General features: G+C 42.5%; 1 protein-coding gene across 4 annotated transcripts in view; it reads left to right on the top strand.

Moving 5' to 3' along the window:
• Xrn1 (5'-3' exoribonuclease 1) overlaps window positions 1-7837 on the top strand; it is a 97122-nt gene extending 89285 nt beyond the window's left edge. For 2 of the 4 annotated variants that reach the window (XM_060385500.1, XM_060385499.1), the window contains exons 41-42: window positions 1015-1136; window positions 2376-7837. In XM_060385500.1, coding sequence (XP_060241483.1) covers window positions 1015-1136; window positions 2376-2672 — 419 coding nt within the window. In that variant the 3' untranslated portion in view covers window positions 2673-7837. Of the gene's footprint in view, window positions 1-975; window positions 1137-2375 lie in introns of all 4 variants that reach the window. The other 2 variants (XM_060385498.1, XM_060385497.1) reach the window with 1 other exon arrangement.
• The last annotated feature ends 12362 nt before the right edge of the window (window positions 7838-20199 follow it).

Here is a 20199-nt window from a genome sequence, read left to right as displayed (position 1 = left end):
GAGGTGGTCCTCTGTCTTCTATATCATTCTCATCACTACTATCTTATAGAATTGCCCATTACAGCATTCAAGCACTTTTCTAGTCCAGACTTGCAAAGTCTTCTACATTCCTCCAAAATACAACATGGTCAGGCTCTTCACAGCAACATCCCACTGGTACCAACTTCTATATCAGTTACTTTTCTGTTGCTTATGGGGAAGAGGGACATGACATGACCATAATGGAAGCAGAGGCATATAACAGGTGACTGAAGCAGAAAGCTGAAATGAGAGATCACGTATTCAAACACAGAGCAGAGAGAAAAGACAGGGAAAAGGTGAGGTTATAAACTCGCAAAGCCGGTACCCAGGAACATACTTTCTCAATGAAGGTCTATCTGCTAAAGATTCCCCAAACAGTACTACCAACTGGGCACTGTGTTCAAACACCTGAGCCTATGGGTGACATTTAAACCATCACAGTTGTTGACTTGAAATAGTAAAAACTAGAAAATAAGAAATATCAAAAATTTAGAGTGTACAGATCCACAACCCTTGTTATTGGCACTCGAGAAAGAGATGAGTGATAAGAAAGGAAGGAAAGTTAAAATTCCGTACACCTATAGGACATATATATATAGTCATGAAACCAAACAAACAGGATTTTGAGAATAAGGAGGGCCAGAGTTCTTCTCAATCCATACCACCTCATACTAACAAGCCAGGGTCTTCTGAAGCCACTGAAATAATTCTACAGGAAAGTCTAGCTTCTTCAAAGTCCCATGATTACAACTATTCCTAAAGCTCATGTCAGCATTTGGTACCATTGGCTTCTGTAGGCCACCATATTTCGGTAGATAGTTCATAGTTCTAAGAAAGGACCCCAAGAGTGAGTGCTGTAATAGACAAGAACAGTTACAGTTGCCAAAAGTGGTGGCAGAGCTGAAAAGGGCCAGCAGAGATGGGTCTTAATCTCTGGATCTTGGTTTTTGACAGCTAATATAATGCCTTCATCGTCTCATTTCTTTGGCTCAGTGCCATGGAGACCAGCAGTGCCAGTTGCTGGGAAGGCCTTTCACCATCCTTCATACCCTGGACCCATGCCCTTGGCTGGAGGAGTGCCAAGCGGAGTGCACAGTCAGTTCATACCCCTGCAGGTGAGAGCTAGAAGGAAAATGGTGCTTTTTAACAGTTAGTTATTTCTTTTTTCATATTCAGGTCAAAACTGTTGATAAAAATTTATCTACTTAGTAAAACCTTATGTGTATGAACTAAGCTGGTCTCTGTGGTCTAAGTGTGTATTCTAATACTAAGTAATACTAAGTGTAGCAAGTAAATATGTTTTAAAGATTTATTTTGGTTTAATTATGTGCATGGGGGAGTATAGTAGATAATTTTTCATTGATTTATTTCATTGATTGGTGTTTTGCCTGCATGTATGTCTGTCTGCATGAGGGTGTCAGATCCCCTGGAACTGGAATTACAGACAGTTGTGCGTTGCCATGTGGGTGCTGGGAATTGAACCCATGTCCTCTGGAAGAGTACCCAATGCCACTCACTCTCACCACTTGAGCCATCTCTCCAGGCCCCTGTAATAGATAATTGATTAGTTCAGAAGACTCTTCTGTTCACCAATTTTAGCTCCCAAATAAAAGACACGGAGGCTTATTAGATTTACTAATAAGCTTTAGGCTCAGTATCTGAGCAGATATACTTTATCCTAATCCTGTAAGCTAGTCTGGCTACTTCCCAGCCATACACCCCAAGTTACTTGCCATATTGGCCCTGTCTGGGCTGTTTCTCTCCATCAGGCCAGTTCTTGACGATGTCCTCTCTCTCTTCTTCTTCCTCCTCCCCTCCCCCAACTACCTCGTGGTCCCTACCTGAGACCCCAAGACCAAGATGGAAGCTCACCTATCTCTCTTCTGCCCATCTACAGGCTGTCCAGCATTTTAATTAACCAATCAGATAATTGGGGAGCAAAGTTTACAGAACATTGTTCAGAGTACTCAACAATGCACTCGTTCAGAATGCAACCAGATCTCGGGGGAGGGGCAGAATTCAGCATTTGTATGCATAAAGCACCAGGCCAACCCCCAACAGGAGAGGATATGTGTAAGGTCCCTTGGAGGCCAGAGGTGTTGTGTCCCCTGAAGCAGAGTTATAGACCAGCAGACATGGATGCTGGGAACCAGACTCAGATCCCCCGCAAGAGCAATGCACTCTTCTCTACTGAGCCATTTCTCTAGCCCCTATTATAAATTTTTTGTTGCTATTAGTAAGTCAAAAATCAGCAGTGGTTAGCAAATATTAGTGGCCTACTTTATGGTGTTGTCTGACAAGCTTTGTGTGTGTGTGTCTAGATTAGTCGTTAATAATGTGTTTATTCCTTAAAGGTTACAAAAAAAAGAGTTGCAAACAGAAAGAATTTTGAGAATAAGGAGGCCCATAGTTCTCAAGCCACACCACTTCAGACTAGCAAGCCAGGGTCTTCTGAAGCCACCAAAATGATTTCACACGAAAGTCCTTCAGCCTCTTCAACATCCTCTCCGGCTGCTCAGCCTTTATCTTCTCAAGTTGAAACTGCCTCCCAAGGCCATGGTGTATCCCACCAGAAGTCAGCACCAAGCTCTTCAAGAAGGAAATCAAGGAAACTGGCTGTCAACTTCAGCGTTTCTAAACCTTCTGAATAAATTTGGTACCTGGGAATTCATTTCTTTTCTCTCCATCTGCCTTTTTATAAATTGATACCTGTGTCAGAAATGTATTATTTCAGAATATGTTTAGATTGAATTTTTTATTTTTAAGTTATCAGGCATTTTTCATGCTATTTAAAACTATATATCAAATTGTGCACTTTAAATATGTGCAATTTGTTGTACATCAGTGATACCTCAATAAAGCTGTAAAAAAAAAAAAAAAGATCAAATTAAATCTTGTATTAAAATAAATGTCAAACTGGGTATGGTATAACCTATAACCCTCATGGCCTGAGAGGCTGAGACAGGAGGATTGCCATGTATTCAAGGTTAGCCAGGGCTACATAATGAGTTTCTGGCCAGCCTGAAACCTTGCTTCAAAAACCAAAAAATAAAGTAAATATCAGTGGGCCAAATGTTAAAATGTACCACTATAACCACTGACTTTCTCATGAGAAATGTCCTTGAATATAAATTAGTCATCATATTATCATAATATCAAGCTTTTTTTTACACTATAATTGAGGGATAGCTAAACGCAGCATGAATTAGGCCTTATAATTTCCTAAATGTGGGTTTTCTTTCTTTTCAATGATGTAGCAACATGACTGGGAGAGTACCCCTTACTCTGTCATCACATCAGTCTGTTGCCAAGGTCAGTCCCTCGGATGCTGTGGAGGCAGTGTGCTGGCCGTAGCCACGGAGCCATCGCACTTCTGCTGCCAGTGTTGCTCTGTTCGAAATCTTGTACCAAAGCAGCTTTAGAAAACTCCAGAGTGTTCGTCTGACTGCTTCGAACTAGGAATAGCAATCGAGATTTGAGAAATGATGATTTTTTTTTAGCTTATTCAAGAACCAGCATTAAGAATCTCTAATAAAATTAAGTTTCAAAATCTACAGGGTACATGAGTACAAATCAGTCTTCAAATAGAGTATAGTACAGAATGTCAATCACTGTTCTTTTTAGGCTTCTTGGGTTGTGCTTGGTTGCTTGGTTGGTTGGTTGGTTGGTTGGTTGGTTGGTTGGTATTTTTTTCTTTTGAGACAGGATCTTGCTGTGTAGCCCTGGCTGGCCTGGTACTCACAGCAATCCTCCAAGTTCCGGGATTCCAACCATGCATCACCACACCCACTCACCTGGCGTATTCTCTGCTTGCTTCACATATGTGAGACCTTAATGTGGGTCCATGTGTAGAGCTTCCCTGGGACTGGTAACATTTTAAACTTTTTAAAAATTCCAAGATGTGTGTTAGTGTGGACGTTACTCACTGCCTGTCCCATTCTAGTTGTGCATTTCCGCACCTGCTGAGCTACTCAGTGTTGCCGCGTTTTGCCTCTGTATGTCACCCATGGATGTGTGTTGTTCCCACTGTTGAAATTATTTGGAACTTATGAAAATTTCTCAAAGACATCAGGGCCTGCGTTTATATATAAACATATATTTATCTTTTAGTTTTATGATACGCTTGTATTTTTAAGGAGTAAAATGATCATACTTTTTGAAACCAGTCTTTGTATGGAGCTGCTTATTGTTATGTGTGATTTTATTTAGCTCATTGAAACTCTGCTGTAAGTCTTAAAATCGTCTTACTGTTTTTTAAAATGCTGATGTTGAACTCAAATTATTTTACCCGATGATTTCAGTGTTTCTCTAAATGATGGCGGATACATGTAGACTAAGTAGTAGTGCCTTTAGTATAAGAGGTAAATGGTCGTTGTCTTTATTTTCTATGGTCATGTGAATGTGTGTAACTTTGTTTTCTGTTAATAGAACTTCAGCTGTTTGTCAGTGCCCAGCGCTTACACAGTGAATGGGGTGGGACATGGGGGTGAAGGCTCAGGTCATTCTCAGTGTTTGTCTTCATTGCTTCACAGACTCTTGTTTTCAAGGGAAACATCCATTGGACACACAAGGGAAAGTTCAGTTGTAACAATGTTATGGTAACTTCTTCCAAGGTCTTTGAAATGTGTAGTATTTGTTATCTCACTTAAATTTACTCTACTTTTTACTAATTCCTGTGGGATGATTCCACCATGGTGCACAACCATATTCCTGTCAAATACAGAGGAAGATGTTCCTTTGAAAATTCCATGAGAAAGCTTAGTGAATACAATGCCATTGAACTTATGAGGTTATTTCTCTAAAATTTGAACAAGCTAAGTTATGCTGTATGGAGAGCCAGTAAGAATATTTGACCTTCCTCTCAAAAACAAAAAACAATAACAAAACAAGTTCTAAAGATCAAGCTTGATAAGAAAATAAAATAAGGCTCCATATTGGCAGGCAGGGAGTGGTGCTGTACTCTCTGTTTCCTTTCCCTCGTGGCCCTATTTCAAACGTAGGCCTGGTACGTGTGAAGTGTGCAGCCTCTGGGAAATACGAGAGGCCAAGACTGTCTTAAGAGCAGCATAGCTGTGAGGACACTGAATCTGCAGACACAGGTCTGCAGAGGTCTAGCACCTCTTTGAAACATAGTTGGATTGTGGCAACCATACAGTTCTCCCCTTCGGGATGGAGCAGGCTGAAACCACCCTCAAGCTTACAAAATATGCTCCACCAGCTGTGGAATCTTAAGAACTTTTGGTGGAATGGTGGACTTTGGGAGGGAGGGAAAATTCCCCCCAGATTGTCTATGTTTCCATGAAACTAGAAGTGTTATTTGATTAAACTTTCCTCTCCTCACTGGAGATGGTTGTAAATATCCTTGTCCGACATGTCTGTCTTTTTTGAGTGAGGTAAGTTCATTTAAAGTTGGATCCTCTCAGCTATTGTTCCTTTTCATGATTCTGTACATCACCTGGCCATTACCTTAGTTGTATACTTTAGCAGATAAAAATGCATTGGTTGACTTAAACACCTCATAGACCAAAGGCTTAAACATCTAAACCCAGCTGTATCAAAAACTATTTCTTCTGAATCTTAGTTTCAATTTAAGATTTTCCTTCTCTGAAGTAGGGTAAAGTACGTCTCTAACCCCAGCACTCTGCAAGCTACAGCAGGGTGACTGTGAATTTGAGGCAAGCTTGGCCTATGTAGAGCCTGTCTAGAAAGAAAGATTCTTTTTACATTCAAAGCAGTAAGTAATGAAGATGGGTGGCTCAGCCCTCCTTCCCCTTATGAGCAGAATGAAGAGTATTGATGAAATTTTTCTTGTGTAGTACTTCCTTTCCTATGATCAGATACTTGTGTTCGGACATTTCTGGATTCTCAGTCCTTGGGGGAGAAGGCAAAGTGGGAGACAGGGCAGATCCAGTACTATTTGCAGACTTTAATGTACTTTTTTAGCTCAAGGAAATAAACTATGGGGTCATTTTATTCACTCCCTTTTTTTACATATCTCTTCTATATGTATCAACAAATATTTCTCCTGGTGGTTATCTCGTTCCCACCTTATGTGACAGAACTCCATGGCTCTCCACTGAAGTTAGCTCTCACACACTTGTCTGATAAGGTTTTTTTGTACCATCTTGCTTTCAGATTACTATTACTATTACTATTCTATATCTTTAAAAAAAAAATTGGCCACCAAGACAGGTGCAGTGGCACTCACCTGTGAACCCAGCACTCAGGGAGGCAGAGGCAGGTGGCTCGCTGTGAGCTCAAGGCCAGCCTGCTCTACAGAGCGAGTCCAGAACAGCCGAGGCAGCACAGAGAAACCCTGTCTCAAAGGAAAAAAAAAAAATTTTGGTCATCAAAAAAATTATTTTTTAGAGATAGTGCCAGGACTCAAATGCAGCTGTTTGTGGGCACTTTATGTTGTTTTCAATAAAGTGGTCTTGTTTCCAGGCACTCCCTTGGCTAGCAAAAAAAATGAAGCCTAAGTTTTTAGTGTTTTTCAGACTGACTTAATCTGTATTCCTGTTAGACATCTTCATTTTCTGCCAGGCCGCAGTAAGAGACAGCTGGAGAGGGGCTGCAGCTCTGCAGCAACAAGGTAGAGCAGACAAGCAGGCCCAAGTTTTTCCATCACGTGCTGAGTTAACTCACACAGGAGAAAATAGTTCAAGTGTCAAGAACGTTGAGAGTCGGTGTCTGTGAGTGAACACTGGAGTGCACCTGGTGAAGGACTGCTTTCCAGGAGGTTACGTGGTACACAGTGAAACCTATACAATTGACTCCCCCACCAGATGGCCCATTGCTCCCTGTTACTGCAGCAGGTGATGGTCTGTGGAGCTGCTTAGGAACTAGAAGCCAAGTTCTTGTTCCTGTTCTCAGAATGAAGGGGTTAAGAATTTACGCCCCCGCCTGCGTTAAGGGCTTGCTCTGGCTCACTCAGGCTTTCTCTCTTCCCACTCTCCACTCAATTCTTCTCCCTTCCTCCCTCTTGCTACATAGCCCTTCAGTCCTCCTGCCTGTGCCTTCTAAGTTCTGAGGTTATGGTGCCATGCCCAGTGTGCTTTAAGCTCTATTAATCCTGCCTTTCTTTTACAGTTATGAGGGGAGGGGGTGTTTTTCTTTTTTTTTATATATTTGGTTGGTTGGTTTTGAGACAGGTGTTCTATGTGTAACAGAGCCCTGGCTGTCCTGGACTTGCTTTGTAGACCAGGCTGGCCTTAAACTCACAAAGATTCACCTGCCTCTGCCTCCCAAGTGCTGGGATTAAAAGCATGTGCCATCATTGTCCAGCTGGATTTTATTTTTTTAACTTTTGACAAGGGAAGAAGGCCCTCAAGTATATTTTCTTTTGCCTGCACAAATTACTTTGAGTGTTTTCACTTAACATTTGAGTAGTCAGTGATATGCTGTGTATCAAAGTGTGTAACATTTTCTTCATTTAAATACTGTGATTTCATACATATCCATCTTCCTTGATTTCTTTCGTTATGTAACTATTTTGTAAGTAACTGGAATTTTTCATTAGATCTTAGAGCAGTATTTTATTAAAAATTCCAAAGGGAAGACTTCTTTGTGCTCATTTTGTAGTTTTTATTTTAAATATCTTTACATTGTATGTCAATTACAGGTAAAGATTTTTAAACTTTCTGGAATGGACTCCAAATGTATTTTTATGTTGTACATTTGTAAATTCATAGCATGAAGCTAGCCTCAAATTGTTGTGCAAATGGATTTTAACATGCAAAAGTCACTGAAGGTCTGGACATTTGTATGTGTTAAATGCTTTTGTGGTTTTGATTAAAGACTGAATGATGACCCATTACTTGTTCTTTACTGTTCTGCTCATTAATATGAAAGCTAGAAGTGTCAGCTTTTAGCACCACTGTGCTTAATTTGGTTGGAGTTTTTCTTGTTTTGAGTCAGGGCCTCATTTCCCATGCTGGTTTCAAAACATGAGATCCCCCTGTATGGTAGTGTTAGAGGCCTGTGCCACCGTGGCTCACCTGAATGTCTTTATTTCTCAATCTGCTGCTCTGCTATTATGTTAACTCCTCGTGGTTGATGGAATGAAATCTGAATTACAGAATCAGAGGGTGGGAGTTACTCCTTGGCTCTACATTTGTAAGTATGTCAAGGGCAAGTTGTGTGAAGTTTTTGTTTGGGACTCTACACACCCCCCCCCAAAGAAAGACACCCTTCCCCAGGGTCTGCCTGGGTAAATGGTGGAATAAGAAAAGACCCAGAAAGACTCAAGTCTCGTGTTCTCTCTCATCGGCAGCTCCTAGCTTTGAATCTTCAGATGTGAGTTCATAACCTGGAGAAACTGCAGAAACCAGGAAAGTAAACAGGGGCTATTGTGTGGGTGGGGGAGCATGCCAGACACAGGGCCCCTGAACTGGATCTCATCTGAAAATCTCTCTGAAGAGTGGCTTTCATAGTAGCAGAAGATTGCATGCAAGCTTCCAAAGGAGAGAAGTAACCAACAGTACAACCAGACTAAGAAACCCATGAATCAACAGCATGGCACAATAACCCTGAGGGTGCAGTGGTGACATGAATACCTTGTTAGTAACCAACAAGCTTTCTAATTGGACTCAAGGGCCGCTGAACAAGAAGAAAATCACGAAAGAAAGAAAGAAAGAAAGAAAGAAAGAAAGAAAGAAAGAAAGAAAGAAAGAAAGAAAGAAAGAAAGAAAGATCATTGCTGATCGTGGAAACCTAACCAACAATCCAGGGCTAGTGAAGTCACAGATCTTGGAGGAGAACTACAGCTGCCACTTTACTAAACCAGGATAATCCCCAGCTACATCCTAAACATTGTCTTTATCCATACAAATACAGTCTTCGCCCCTCGTTAGGAAATTTCACTTTGTGATAGATGGAGATCATTACAGAAAACTACAACCAATGAAAATACACAGTTTTGGGGCCTGGTCCCAACTGATACACAACACAACTGGGGCACTGTGGAAGAGGGGGTGGAAAGAATGTAAGAGCCAGAGGAGGGCTAGAGAGATGGCTTAGAGGTTAAGAGCACTGGCTGCTGTTCCAGAGGTCCTGAATTCAGTTCCCAGCAACCTCGGGTGGCTCACAACCATAATGAGATCTGGCACCCTCTTCTGGCCTGTAGGTGTACATGCGGGCAGAACACTGGACATGTAATAAATATTAGAGAAAGAGAGCCAGAGGAACAGGAAGTTTTCTGTGAGATTGTGTCTCCTAGAAACGTCAGACGCTACACCCATGAAATCTCACCAACGTGGCACTCTGAACATGACTTCAAGGATGACACCAATGGACAGGGGAAAGCTCGCGTGCCATCAGCCCCAGATAAAGAACTACAGGCAACTAAAGAATGCTGAGAGCAAGGAAAAGTAACTCTTCCCCAGGGACGAGGACTCCAGTTGGTTATCCAATGCCAAAGGATCAGCCCTGAAGACATGTGCATACAGACCTGTGTAGGGTGTACTTCTCTGTTTAGGAATACATATACAATTGAATGTAACAATAATCGGGGGGGGGGGCTTTTTGGTTATTTTGGTTTGGGAGGTTGTTTTGGGTTTTCTTTTGGTTTTGAGCCAGGGTGTGTCTGCGTAACCCTGGCTATCCTGGAACTCATTTTGTAGACCGGTCCAACACCAAACTCACAGAGATCACCTGCTTCTGCCTTCCAAGTACTGGGACTAAAGGCATGCGCCACCGCCACCCGGCTATAACAATGTTTAAAAAGAAGCCATGAATTTGGGAGAGAGCGAGATGGAGGGGAGGGTTGCCTGAGAAGTTTTGAAGGGAGAAAAGGGAAGGAGGAAAATAATGTAATTATCTCAATTGTCTTTAAGAACGCAGTGTCTCTTGGGTCTCTGTTTATGTGCACCAAGTGCCAGACACAAAACAGATGCTCTGTATGTGTTAGCAGTAATACAGACTAACCATCTGAGAGCTCAGATAACTTACCTGGGTCCCAGGCACACTCAAGATCTTCTGCCCTTTGGGGCTCAGGTCTGTGACCCTCTGTAGATCAAGTTTCTACTGATCTGTTAGACTGGTGCTTCTCAAACGTCCTAACGCTGCAACGCTTTAATACAGTTCCCATCTGTAACATCATTCTCATTGCTACCTCACAACAGTAGTTTTGCTACTTTTATGGATCATAGTGAATATATCTGTGCTTTCCTATGCCCTTAGGTGACCTGTGTGAAAGGGTCATTCAACTCTTGAAGGAGTCATGACACACAAGTTGAGAACCTGCTGTTAGAAGGACAAGGAGGCAAGTCACAAGGGTAGGCTGTTCCTGCTGAGCTCTTGATTGACAGCATGTTCAGAATTCCCTGGTACTTCTGTAGCCACTGACTCCCCTAATCCCAGAAGTCTTGGTTTGGTTTGGGGGTTAGGGAGGAACCATGGTCTCACTCTGTAGCTCAGGCTGTCCTGGAACTCACTGTGTGGTCAATCTGGCTGTGAACTCCTAGTCATGCCTCAGGCTCCCAGCTGTTGGGATTCTAAGCCTGTTCCTCCAGACGCTCCAGAGTCTATTTCAGGGTTATGGGTTGGATGTAAAGCCCAGACGGTGGGATTGTTTAGGGGGGTTGTAGGACCTTTTAGATGTGAGTCACTGGGAGCTGCCCTTTGGGAGCTAAAGCTCTATTTATCCTACCTCTGTTTTCCAACCTGCTGGATGGGCTAAAATGCACAGCGTGGGAAGACAGAGGGCTTCATCTGTGTGGCCATGGGGAACAGATGTTGGGGGGGGGATTATTTATTTCTTTGTTTTGTGATTTTTTTTGAAACAGGGTTTCTCTGTGTAGCCTTGGTTGTCCTGGACTTGCTTTGTAGACCAGGCTGGCCTTGAACTCAGAGATCTGCCTGCCTTTGCCTCCTAGAATGCTGTGTGTGCGTCAACGTGCCTGGCAACAGTTTTCTTAGTTGGGGTTTCTATACCCGTGATAAACACCAGGACCAAAAGTAACTGAAGGAGGAAAGGGTTTATTTCCGCTTATACCTCTCAGGTCCCACTTCACCACGGAGGGAAATCAGAGCAGGAACCTGGAGGCAGGAACTAAAGCACAGCCATGGAGGTAGGCTGCTTTCTGGCTTGTTCTGCATGGTTTGCACAGCCTGCTTTCTGGTAGGACCCAGGCCCCAGGCCCAGGGATGTCATGGCCAGCAGTGAGCTGGGCCCTCTTACATCAATAATCAATGAAGGACATGACCCACCGGCCAATTTTTGGGGTCATTTTCTCAATTGAAATTTCCTCTTCCCAGTGACCCTAGCTTGGGTCAAGTTAACATGAAACTCAACAGCACAGGCTCCATAAGTTCCCAGCAGCCCCCAGCTCCTAGGCCTGTGGTGTATAATGTCAGCCCGTTGTGGCAATTACACCCAGGTTTATGGCAAAGATGTTGCTTAAAAATGCAGATGATGATAAACTGGGCATGGTGGCATACGCCTGGTAATCCCAGCACTTAGGCAGGCAGAGGCAGGCGGATCTCTGCGAGTTCAAGGCCAGTCTGGTCTCCAAAGCAAGTTCAGGACAGCCAAGGCTACACAGAGAAACCCCTGTCTCAAAAAACCAACCAAACACAAACAAATAAAAAGGCAAGTGATGGCCTCCCGGAAGAGGTGCCTTCTGGTGACAGGCAAGGAACTAAGGAAGGAAACAAGGACTAAGAAGAAATTTCAGGAGAATTTGTGACATCATGTGAAAGAGACAGCCAAGGGAGTGCTGAGAGTAGAAGACAGAGGCTGTCTTAGCCTGTTGCTGTAACCACATAATGCCATAGGTAGTAATTTAGAAACAGTGCAAGTTTATTTTTCACAATTCTGGAAGATGGGGCCAAGATCAGAGTAAACAAGGATTGGGGCTCTGGTGATGGCTTTTTCTGACCTGGTGAAGGCTTTCTCTGATATTGTGAAGGCTGTCTCTGATCTGGCAAAGGCTTTCTCTGATATGGTGAAGGCTGTCTCTGATCTGGCAAAGGCGATCTCTGTTTTAGAGAAATCTTTCTCTGCTTGAGAAGCAAAGCTCTCTGTAACATAATTAATAAATCAAAATGTAACACACAACTAATAAATCAACAGCTTCTCCTTAACCCCACTAACTCCCGAAATAATTGACACAGAGAGACTATAATTTTATAAGCTTTAAAGCACTAGAGCTAGGCAGATATTAAACCTGTAAGCTATTTAGCTATCTTCCAGTTACACATCCCCAAATTACTTGCTAATAAGTCATCCTGTCTAGGCTGGATCTCCTCCATCAGGCCACATCCTCTCTCCATCTTCCTTCCTTCCATCCTTCTCACCCACCTCTCAGACCATTTTTTACCCCGAGTATGCCTAGAACCTCAACTACGACTACCTCTCTTCTGCCCAGCCCAGGCTGTCAGCAACTTTATTAGCCAGTCAGGGATAATTGGAGAACATTCTTTTCAACCCGAGGATACAGGAGATGGTTCAACATACACAACAATGCTCATGGCAGGACAGTAACCAGGGCATTTAAATCAACATCTGAAAACAAAGCACACAAGACCCTCCTCAAACAGCCCTCTACTGCATCCTCACTTGCTGAATGGCAGAAGGCAAAAAGGTAAGGAAATTCTCAGTAACTTTTTTGCCTTGTGTGTGTGTGTGGTGGTGGCGGTGGTGGTGGTTTGGAGTTTTTGCTCTTACCTTTTGAGACAAGGCCTAAAAACATAGCCCAAATTGGCCCTCAAATTCATTATCCTCAACATTCTGTTGCTGGAATTATAAGCACACATCATTGTACCTAGACTGAAACCTTTACTACAATAGTTCTCAACCTTCCTAATTTTGTGCCCTTTAACACAGTTCCTCATGTTGCAGTGACCTCCCCCCCATAAAATTATTTTTGTTGCTGCTTCATAACTGAAATTTTGCTACTGTTATGAATAGTAAATATCTTGTATGCAGGATATCTGATGTGGGACCCCCAAAGGGGTCGCAACCCACAGGTTGAGAACCACTGCGAACACATGAACTGTCTTCCATTAGCAGGGCCCTTTATGATTTATTCATGTCTCCAAAAGTCCCACCTCATAACGCCGTCATCTTTTGTTTTAAGTTCTGACATATGGATGTTGGAGGAATACATGGGGTCATGTTAGGAGAGGCTTCCTATGGTGCAGGTGGTGCCAACTGACCCTGGGCTTCCAAGGAAGAACTGCAAAGGAGTAATTAAGAAATGCAGACCAAGCCAGCCATGGTGGTGCATGCCTTTAATCCTGGCACTCAGGGAGGCAGAGGCAGGCAGATCTCTGTGAGCTCAAGGCCAGCCTGGTCTACAAAGTGAGTTCAGGACAGCCAGGACTATGCAGAGAAACCCTGTCATGAACACCACCCCTTCCACTACCACCAAAAAAAAAAAAAAATGCAGATCAGGGACCAGAGATGACTGGGCAGGTAAGGTTGTTTGCCACCAATCCTGATGACCTGAGTTCTAATCCTCCAGAATTGGAGCTGACTCACACAGCTATCCTCTGACCCTCACACACTCACTGTGGCATGTGAGGACAAACACAAGTGTAAATATGTAAAAGTAACTTTTATTCTGTTCTGCCCAGTTCACGAACCCCAAAAGACCAGGAATAACTAGACTCCGCTGTAAATACATGAGGGTCTTTTTATTGTAAATTACAAGCTGCAGCTTGGGCCCACACACCCCCACTGCCGAAGCGGTGGTAGCCGAGTGCATGTGCCCAAGTTAGATGGGTGATTTAAAGATTCTGGTCCATCCCAGCATGCCCAAGGCAGGGGTGATTCCTGCCTGGCAAGCATCTATTGGTCAAAATGCTACATTTTGAATTGATTGGCTATAGGAAGGTCCCCAGACCATAATGACCTGGTGTCCCTCCCTAGGGGAATAGGCCAGTTTCCTAGCAACTGTTATCTCTAGTGGGTGCGGTAAGGCAGTCCTTCCCCTCAGGGCATTACTAGACTTCTCCACCCACATAGTTCAGGCCTTAATTAATAATAGCTGCTAATTTTTAATCTTTTCAGTCTCTCAATTCACCTGAGGTAAATGTGTTGGAGGCTTACTTCTGAATAAGGTCACTATAGTTTGTTCTGAACTCTGGCTGGCTGGTTCAACTCAGCTCTTCTGGTTCAAATTCCTGTCTCTGCTCTTTCAATCCGGCTACTCTTCGCTTCTCATTGAGCTGCTCTGCTTAGCTTCAAACTAACTCTGGCAATCTGTTCTAATCTTGTTATGGATGTAAACATGTTTTTGTTTTGGTCCCAGGTGTGAGATGTGGCACTGATTCAGATGGTCCACAGCAGCAGACTATTTTTTTCATGTGGGCTCTGAAAGGAGCTCTTTGTCAGCTGCAGATATTTTAAATCTGAGGGCTCTGTTGAGAGAATAAATGCCAGAGCCCAGAGAGTGTGGAGGCACCGAGAAAGAACAAGGCTGCTCCTGCTTCCCTCTTGCTGCTCCTGGTTGCTATTGTGAGACAAGAAGTTGGAGATCTCCTGAAATGAGGATTGGACTGGCTCCAAGGAACCCAATGATCCTAACCATCAGGAAGCAGCTAAGAGAACTGTGCCCCCTCTCCCACTAACCCTTTCTCTATCCTACCTGGTGTTGGAGTATTGAAAGGGATTGGGGTAGAATAGGGGGAAAAAAAGATATGAAAAATGTAAGTAAAAGAGTGTTAAAAAGCATTCCAACATAATCACCGGCTCCTTCTCATTCTCTAACTTCAGTTACCTCTGCACAAACTCATGCATGAACTCTGCACAAACACATGAACTCAACTCCACTGTACTGCACTCACTCAACTGAACTGCACAGAATTCATATCCACTCAACTGAACGGATCGGAACTGCCAGGAACTGGACTGCCACTGTTCCGCCTTTCAACTGACTCCCCGCTTTGTGGCAACTGACTGCTCAAGTGAATTGCCGGAACTAACTGAACTGATTCAGCTCTCTGAACTCACCTCTGCTGTCACCTCTGCTGTCCTGTCTTCTCTACTGAACTCTCTTATACGCTACTGTATTCTACTCTCTCAAGTCAACTGTACTGGTTTTTTTTTTTTAAAGAAACCCAAATTCAAGGTTTTTTTTTTTAAGATTTATTTATTTTATGTATGTAAATGCTCTGTTTTCACACACACCAGAAGAGGAACTCAGATTCCATTACAGATGGTCATGAGCCACCATGTGGTTGCTGGGAATTGAACTCAGGACCTCTGGAAGAGCAGTCAGTGCTCTTAACCACTGAACCATCTCTCCAGCCCCAACTGCACTGTTCTTAAGTAGCGTCTATTTCCTGTGTGTTCTCTGAGAGGTAGGCGTGTCCTATCTCTGACTCATTCTATCAAACCATTCTCTGATTCATCACTTTATCTGCCCTTCAAGAGATGTCACTTTCAAACATGGGTGCTTCCTTCTACAAACTAACTTTATCTTCACTATTTGGGATTAAATGTATGTACTAAGGGTGTGTCTGTATTCCAGCCAGAGGAATTAAAGGTGTGTCATTCCAGCCAGATCATGCAGACCTAGAAGGTCTTTGGATGTGATTCCTTGCTGGAGCAATCATGTAACAGCTGGATTAAAATTCCTCTAAATAAGAATAACATTTTACATTTTTAAATGGTGGGAGGGCTGGAGAGATGGTTCATTGGTTAAGGACTGGGGCTTCCAGAGGACCAGAACCCACATGGCAGCTTTTTACTGTATATAACTCTAATTCCAGGGGATCTTATGCTCTCTTTTGGACTCCATGGGCAAGTGTGCGCATGGTCCACATATAAATATGCAGCCAAAAATTCATATAAAATATAATTTTAAGTCTTAAAGAACTGCAACTCAGCCAGTAGACATACTGTTCCTTTCACGCAGACTTAATTCTCATTTTTGTTTATTTTGTTATTTTTGAGATGGAATATTGTATACCTGCTGTTATAAAACAATAAAAATACCAACTGTTCAATTTTATCAATGAAGAATGAGGCGCCAGATGCTGGGGTGAAAACCTGCTAGCTCAGAGAGGCAGAGAAAACAGGTTGCTAACCTTCCTTTCATACTCAACGTCCAGAAGAAAAAAAAAGTGAGAAAGCCAAAAGCCCAAGGCCAAAAGCTTGGTAGCTCAGCAGATAGCCCAGGAGGGAAAGGCCTGCTAGATCACCCAACAGCCTAGGAAGAAAAAGCTAACAGCTAAAAACCAAAGAGCTAAAGAGTTCCTTATTCTTCAAGCTTAAATACCCTTCTCTCAAAGTTCCTCTTTACCGCTTAATCTCTGTCAGTTGGTTTGTTGCTCTGCCTTTTGGCCTAGGGTTAACTTTAAAAAAATTTTTTTTTCTTTATTATTAGGGTTAATTTTCTTAAATCCTGTCTACAGAAAGCTCTTGAATTAAAGGTGTGTGCTAGGGCTGAACCATACCGTAATCACCTGTTTGCAATAAACAGAAAGTTCTTGGAGTAAAAGTGTGTCTTAGGGCTAAGCCACACCAAACAATAAACAGGTTTTTACAGTTCACAATCTTGGGGTTCACAATAGCATCAACTATCATGCAACATATACCAATGCTACCCTCAACCTCCTTAGATAAATGAGGGTGACCTTGACCTTTTGACCCTGCTCTCTTCATTCCCATATGCTGGGTTTATAGACATGTGCCACCATGCTCTGCCTCTTTGCTTCTTCCATTTTCCATGTGTGTATTGGAGGAGGGGCACATGTATGTAGGCATTCGTGTGTGTGTGTGTGTGTGTGTGTGTGTGTGTGTGTGTGTGAAGACCGATAACAGAAAGTTGATGCCAGAAGTCATCCACCATTGCTTTTAATTCAATGAAGCAGAGTCTCAATCAAATCTAAAGCACACAGCTGGGTAGTGGTGGCACATATCTTTAATCCCAGGACTTTGGAAGCTGAGACAGGTCTCTGAGTTTGAGGCCAGCTTGGTCCACAGAGTGAGTTCCAGGAAGCCAGAGCTACACAGGGAAACCCCGACTCAAAAACAAAAACAAAAAAACAACCACCCCCTTATTAACCAAGTGGTTTATAAGTATTGTCAGCTAACACCATACAGGAAGGTGTTATTGCTTCCGTGTTTTATGGGTTATACTCAGGGAGGAGAATTGATTTGCCTAAGGATACAAAAATGTTAAGTGAAAAAGGCAGAATGCAAGTCTCCACAATTCCGAAGCCAGCAGCCCTGTCACCATATAAGCTGTCTGTCCCCCAGTGTAATTACTGGAGGAGTCCTCTAAAACCCAGGACTGGCTGCCTCCTGACTCAGAGCTCATCAGGAACACTGCATTGTCAATTGCAGTGTCTTCCAATGTTTTTAAGTGATAGAATACTTTAAAAGCGGTATTGAAGGCATCACTCTATTAGATGAAGCAAATGAAAATGTAGCTGACTTGGAAGCAGTTCAGCAATCTAGATATCACAATAGCAGACTTCATGTGCTTTTCTTTTCTTTTTCTTTCTTTTTTTTTTTTTTTCATGTGCTTTTCATAGCCATAGCTTTCCTCATTGTTAAGGTAAATCCAGATGGTCTTTCCATGTTGTACAAATTGTTTGTAAAATGCTCAACTCTGTAACAGCATGGTCTGGTACCTTATATTTCATTGTTATTATTTTGCTCCCCAAGATCTGGTTGCTGCCCAGACAAGCACATTCTCACATACACCTGGCCTTGTTGTGTAAACCTAATTTAAAGTTGATTGGTTAATTAAAAAAAAAAAAAAAAAAAAAGGCCTACACCTGGGCAGGACGGAAGTGAGGAGTAGAACGAAGGTTCTTGGGCTTTAGGGACAAGAAGGATCACAGGAAGGAGAGAGATGAGGGAAGTGGAAGAAGGAGAGAGTTGCCATGGGCTAACATGGAAAGAGGCACACGGATGGAGAAAAGCACCCCAGCTGAGAAGAACAAGCAAGTATGTATGGAATTATGGGTGGAAAGTAGCCTAGATAGACATTATTAAAGCAGATGGCATGGGATGGGGCTGGGAGACAATGGGATAGCTTAGTGATAACATCTGCCCAGTCCCAGGTTGAATAAGGCTATTCTGAAATATAACAGGTGTCCGTGTCTTTATTGATTTGATAGTGGGTTAGGTAATAATGCCGTGATAATTATAAGCTACTTAATAATAAACACTATTACCCATTTTCTACTTTTTACAACAAATGCTCCTACACTACTGTGTTTCAGTTCTCCATGCACATGGCAGCGGCTGTCTTCCCATCCCCTCTGAGGTTTGGCTTCTCTGCTCAGAACCTTCATCCCTTTCAGCCACAGCTTTCATTGTGTCTTTCCAGGATGGACAGAGCGATTCATGTCTATGCCCTATGGAAGGTACTTCAACTTGACTTATTTTGTTTTCACTTCTTTCCTGCTAGCTTTAAGCTTAATTAGCTTTTCCTTTGGTAGTTCTCTCAGGTAGGAGCTTCATGGTATTGGCATAGAAAGAGACACATTGATCAATGGAATCAAATTAAAGACCATAAATCCACACACCTATAGACACCTGATTTTTTTTTTTAATAAAGAAGCCAAAAATACACGCTGAAAAAAGACAGCATCTTTTTTTTTTAAGTTTATTTATTATTTATACGGCATTCTGCCTGCACATTATAGATGGTTATGAGCCACCATGTGAACTCAGGACCTCTGGAAGAACAGCCAGTGTTCTTTGAGCCATCTCCCCAGCCCAAAAAGACAGCATCTTAAATGGTGCTGGTCTAAATGGATGTCCTCATGTAGAAGAATGCAAATTAATCCATATTTATTATGGATTAATTTATTATTATTAATTTATTATTATCTCTCTATCCCCCCAAGAAAACTCAAAGTCAAGTGTATCAAAGACCTCAACGTAAAATCAGATTCACTGAATCTGATAGACAAGAAAGTGGGAAATAGCCTTGAATGCACTGTCACAGGAGATGACGTGACTTTCTAAACAGAACACTGATAGCACAAGCATTGAGACCAACAATCATGTCATAGGATTTCAAGAAACAGAAAAGCATCTCTGAGGCAAAAGACAATATCAATAGGAAAAAACAGCAGCTTACAAAATGGGAAAAAATTTTCCAAGTCCACATTTAATAGAGGACTAATATCCAAAATATATAAAGAACTCAAGAAACTAGATATCAAAAAAAAACCCAAATAATCTAATTTTAAAATGGGGTACAGATCTAAGCAGAGAATTATCAATGGAGGAATCTCAATGGCTCAGAAACACTTAAAGAAATGCTCAACATCCTTAACCATTAGGGAAGTGCAAGTCAAAACTACCTTGAGATTTCATCTTTCACCTGTTAGATGGCTATAATCAATAACAAAAGTGACAGCTCATGCTGTTGGGGATACAGAAGAAGGAAAACATTCTTCCATTGCTGGTGGAAGTGCAGACTTGCACAGACTCTATGGAAGTCAATATGGTGGTTACTCAGAAAATTGAGAATAGTTCTACCTCAATACCCAGCTATACCACTCTTGGGCGTATAGCTAAAAGATGCTCCATCCTACCACAAGGACACTTGCTCACCCATGTTCATTGCAGCAGATAGGAACAGATACAGAGATCCACAGCCAGACACTGTTCAAAGAGAGAGTCTAAAGTAGAAGTTTCCATCAAAACCCACACCTCCGAGCTCAAAGAATCCATGGAAGAGGAAGCAGAAATACTGCAAAAGTCAGAGGCGGTGGAGGAGGCCAGAAGAACACGGCCCTCTGGATCAGCCAAGCTCACAGAGTGAGAAGCCTCAAGCACAGGAGCTACATGGTTGCACACCAGGTCCTCTGTGTACATACTGTAGACATTAGCTTGGAATTTTTATGAGACTTCTGACTATGAGAAGAGAGGTTCTCTGACTCCTGTGCCTGCTCTTGGGGCTTTCTTCCTGCTGGTGGGTTGCTGTTTCCAACTTCAATATGAAAGTCTTTGCTTCATCTTAATATATTTTATGTTGTTGTGTTAGGTTGTTATCTCTTAGAAGCCTGTTCTTTTCTTTTTTAATTTATTTTTAAATAAATTATAGTTTATTCACTTTGTATCCCAGCTGTAGCCCCCTCCCTCTTCCACTCCCAAGCCCACTCTCCCTCCCTCATCTCCTCCCATGCCCCTCTCCAAGTTCACTGATAGGGGAGGTCCTCCTCCTCTTCCCTCTGACCTTAGTCAATCAGGTCTCATCATGA

Source organism: Meriones unguiculatus, chromosome 6 (assembly GCF_030254825.1).
Source record: "Meriones unguiculatus strain TT.TT164.6M chromosome 6, Bangor_MerUng_6.1, whole genome shotgun sequence".
Lineage (NCBI taxonomy): Eukaryota > Metazoa > Chordata > Mammalia > Rodentia > Muridae > Meriones > Meriones unguiculatus.
The sequence above is the reverse complement of the archived record's forward strand: the minus strand, read 5'-3'. Positions and strand labels throughout refer to the sequence as shown.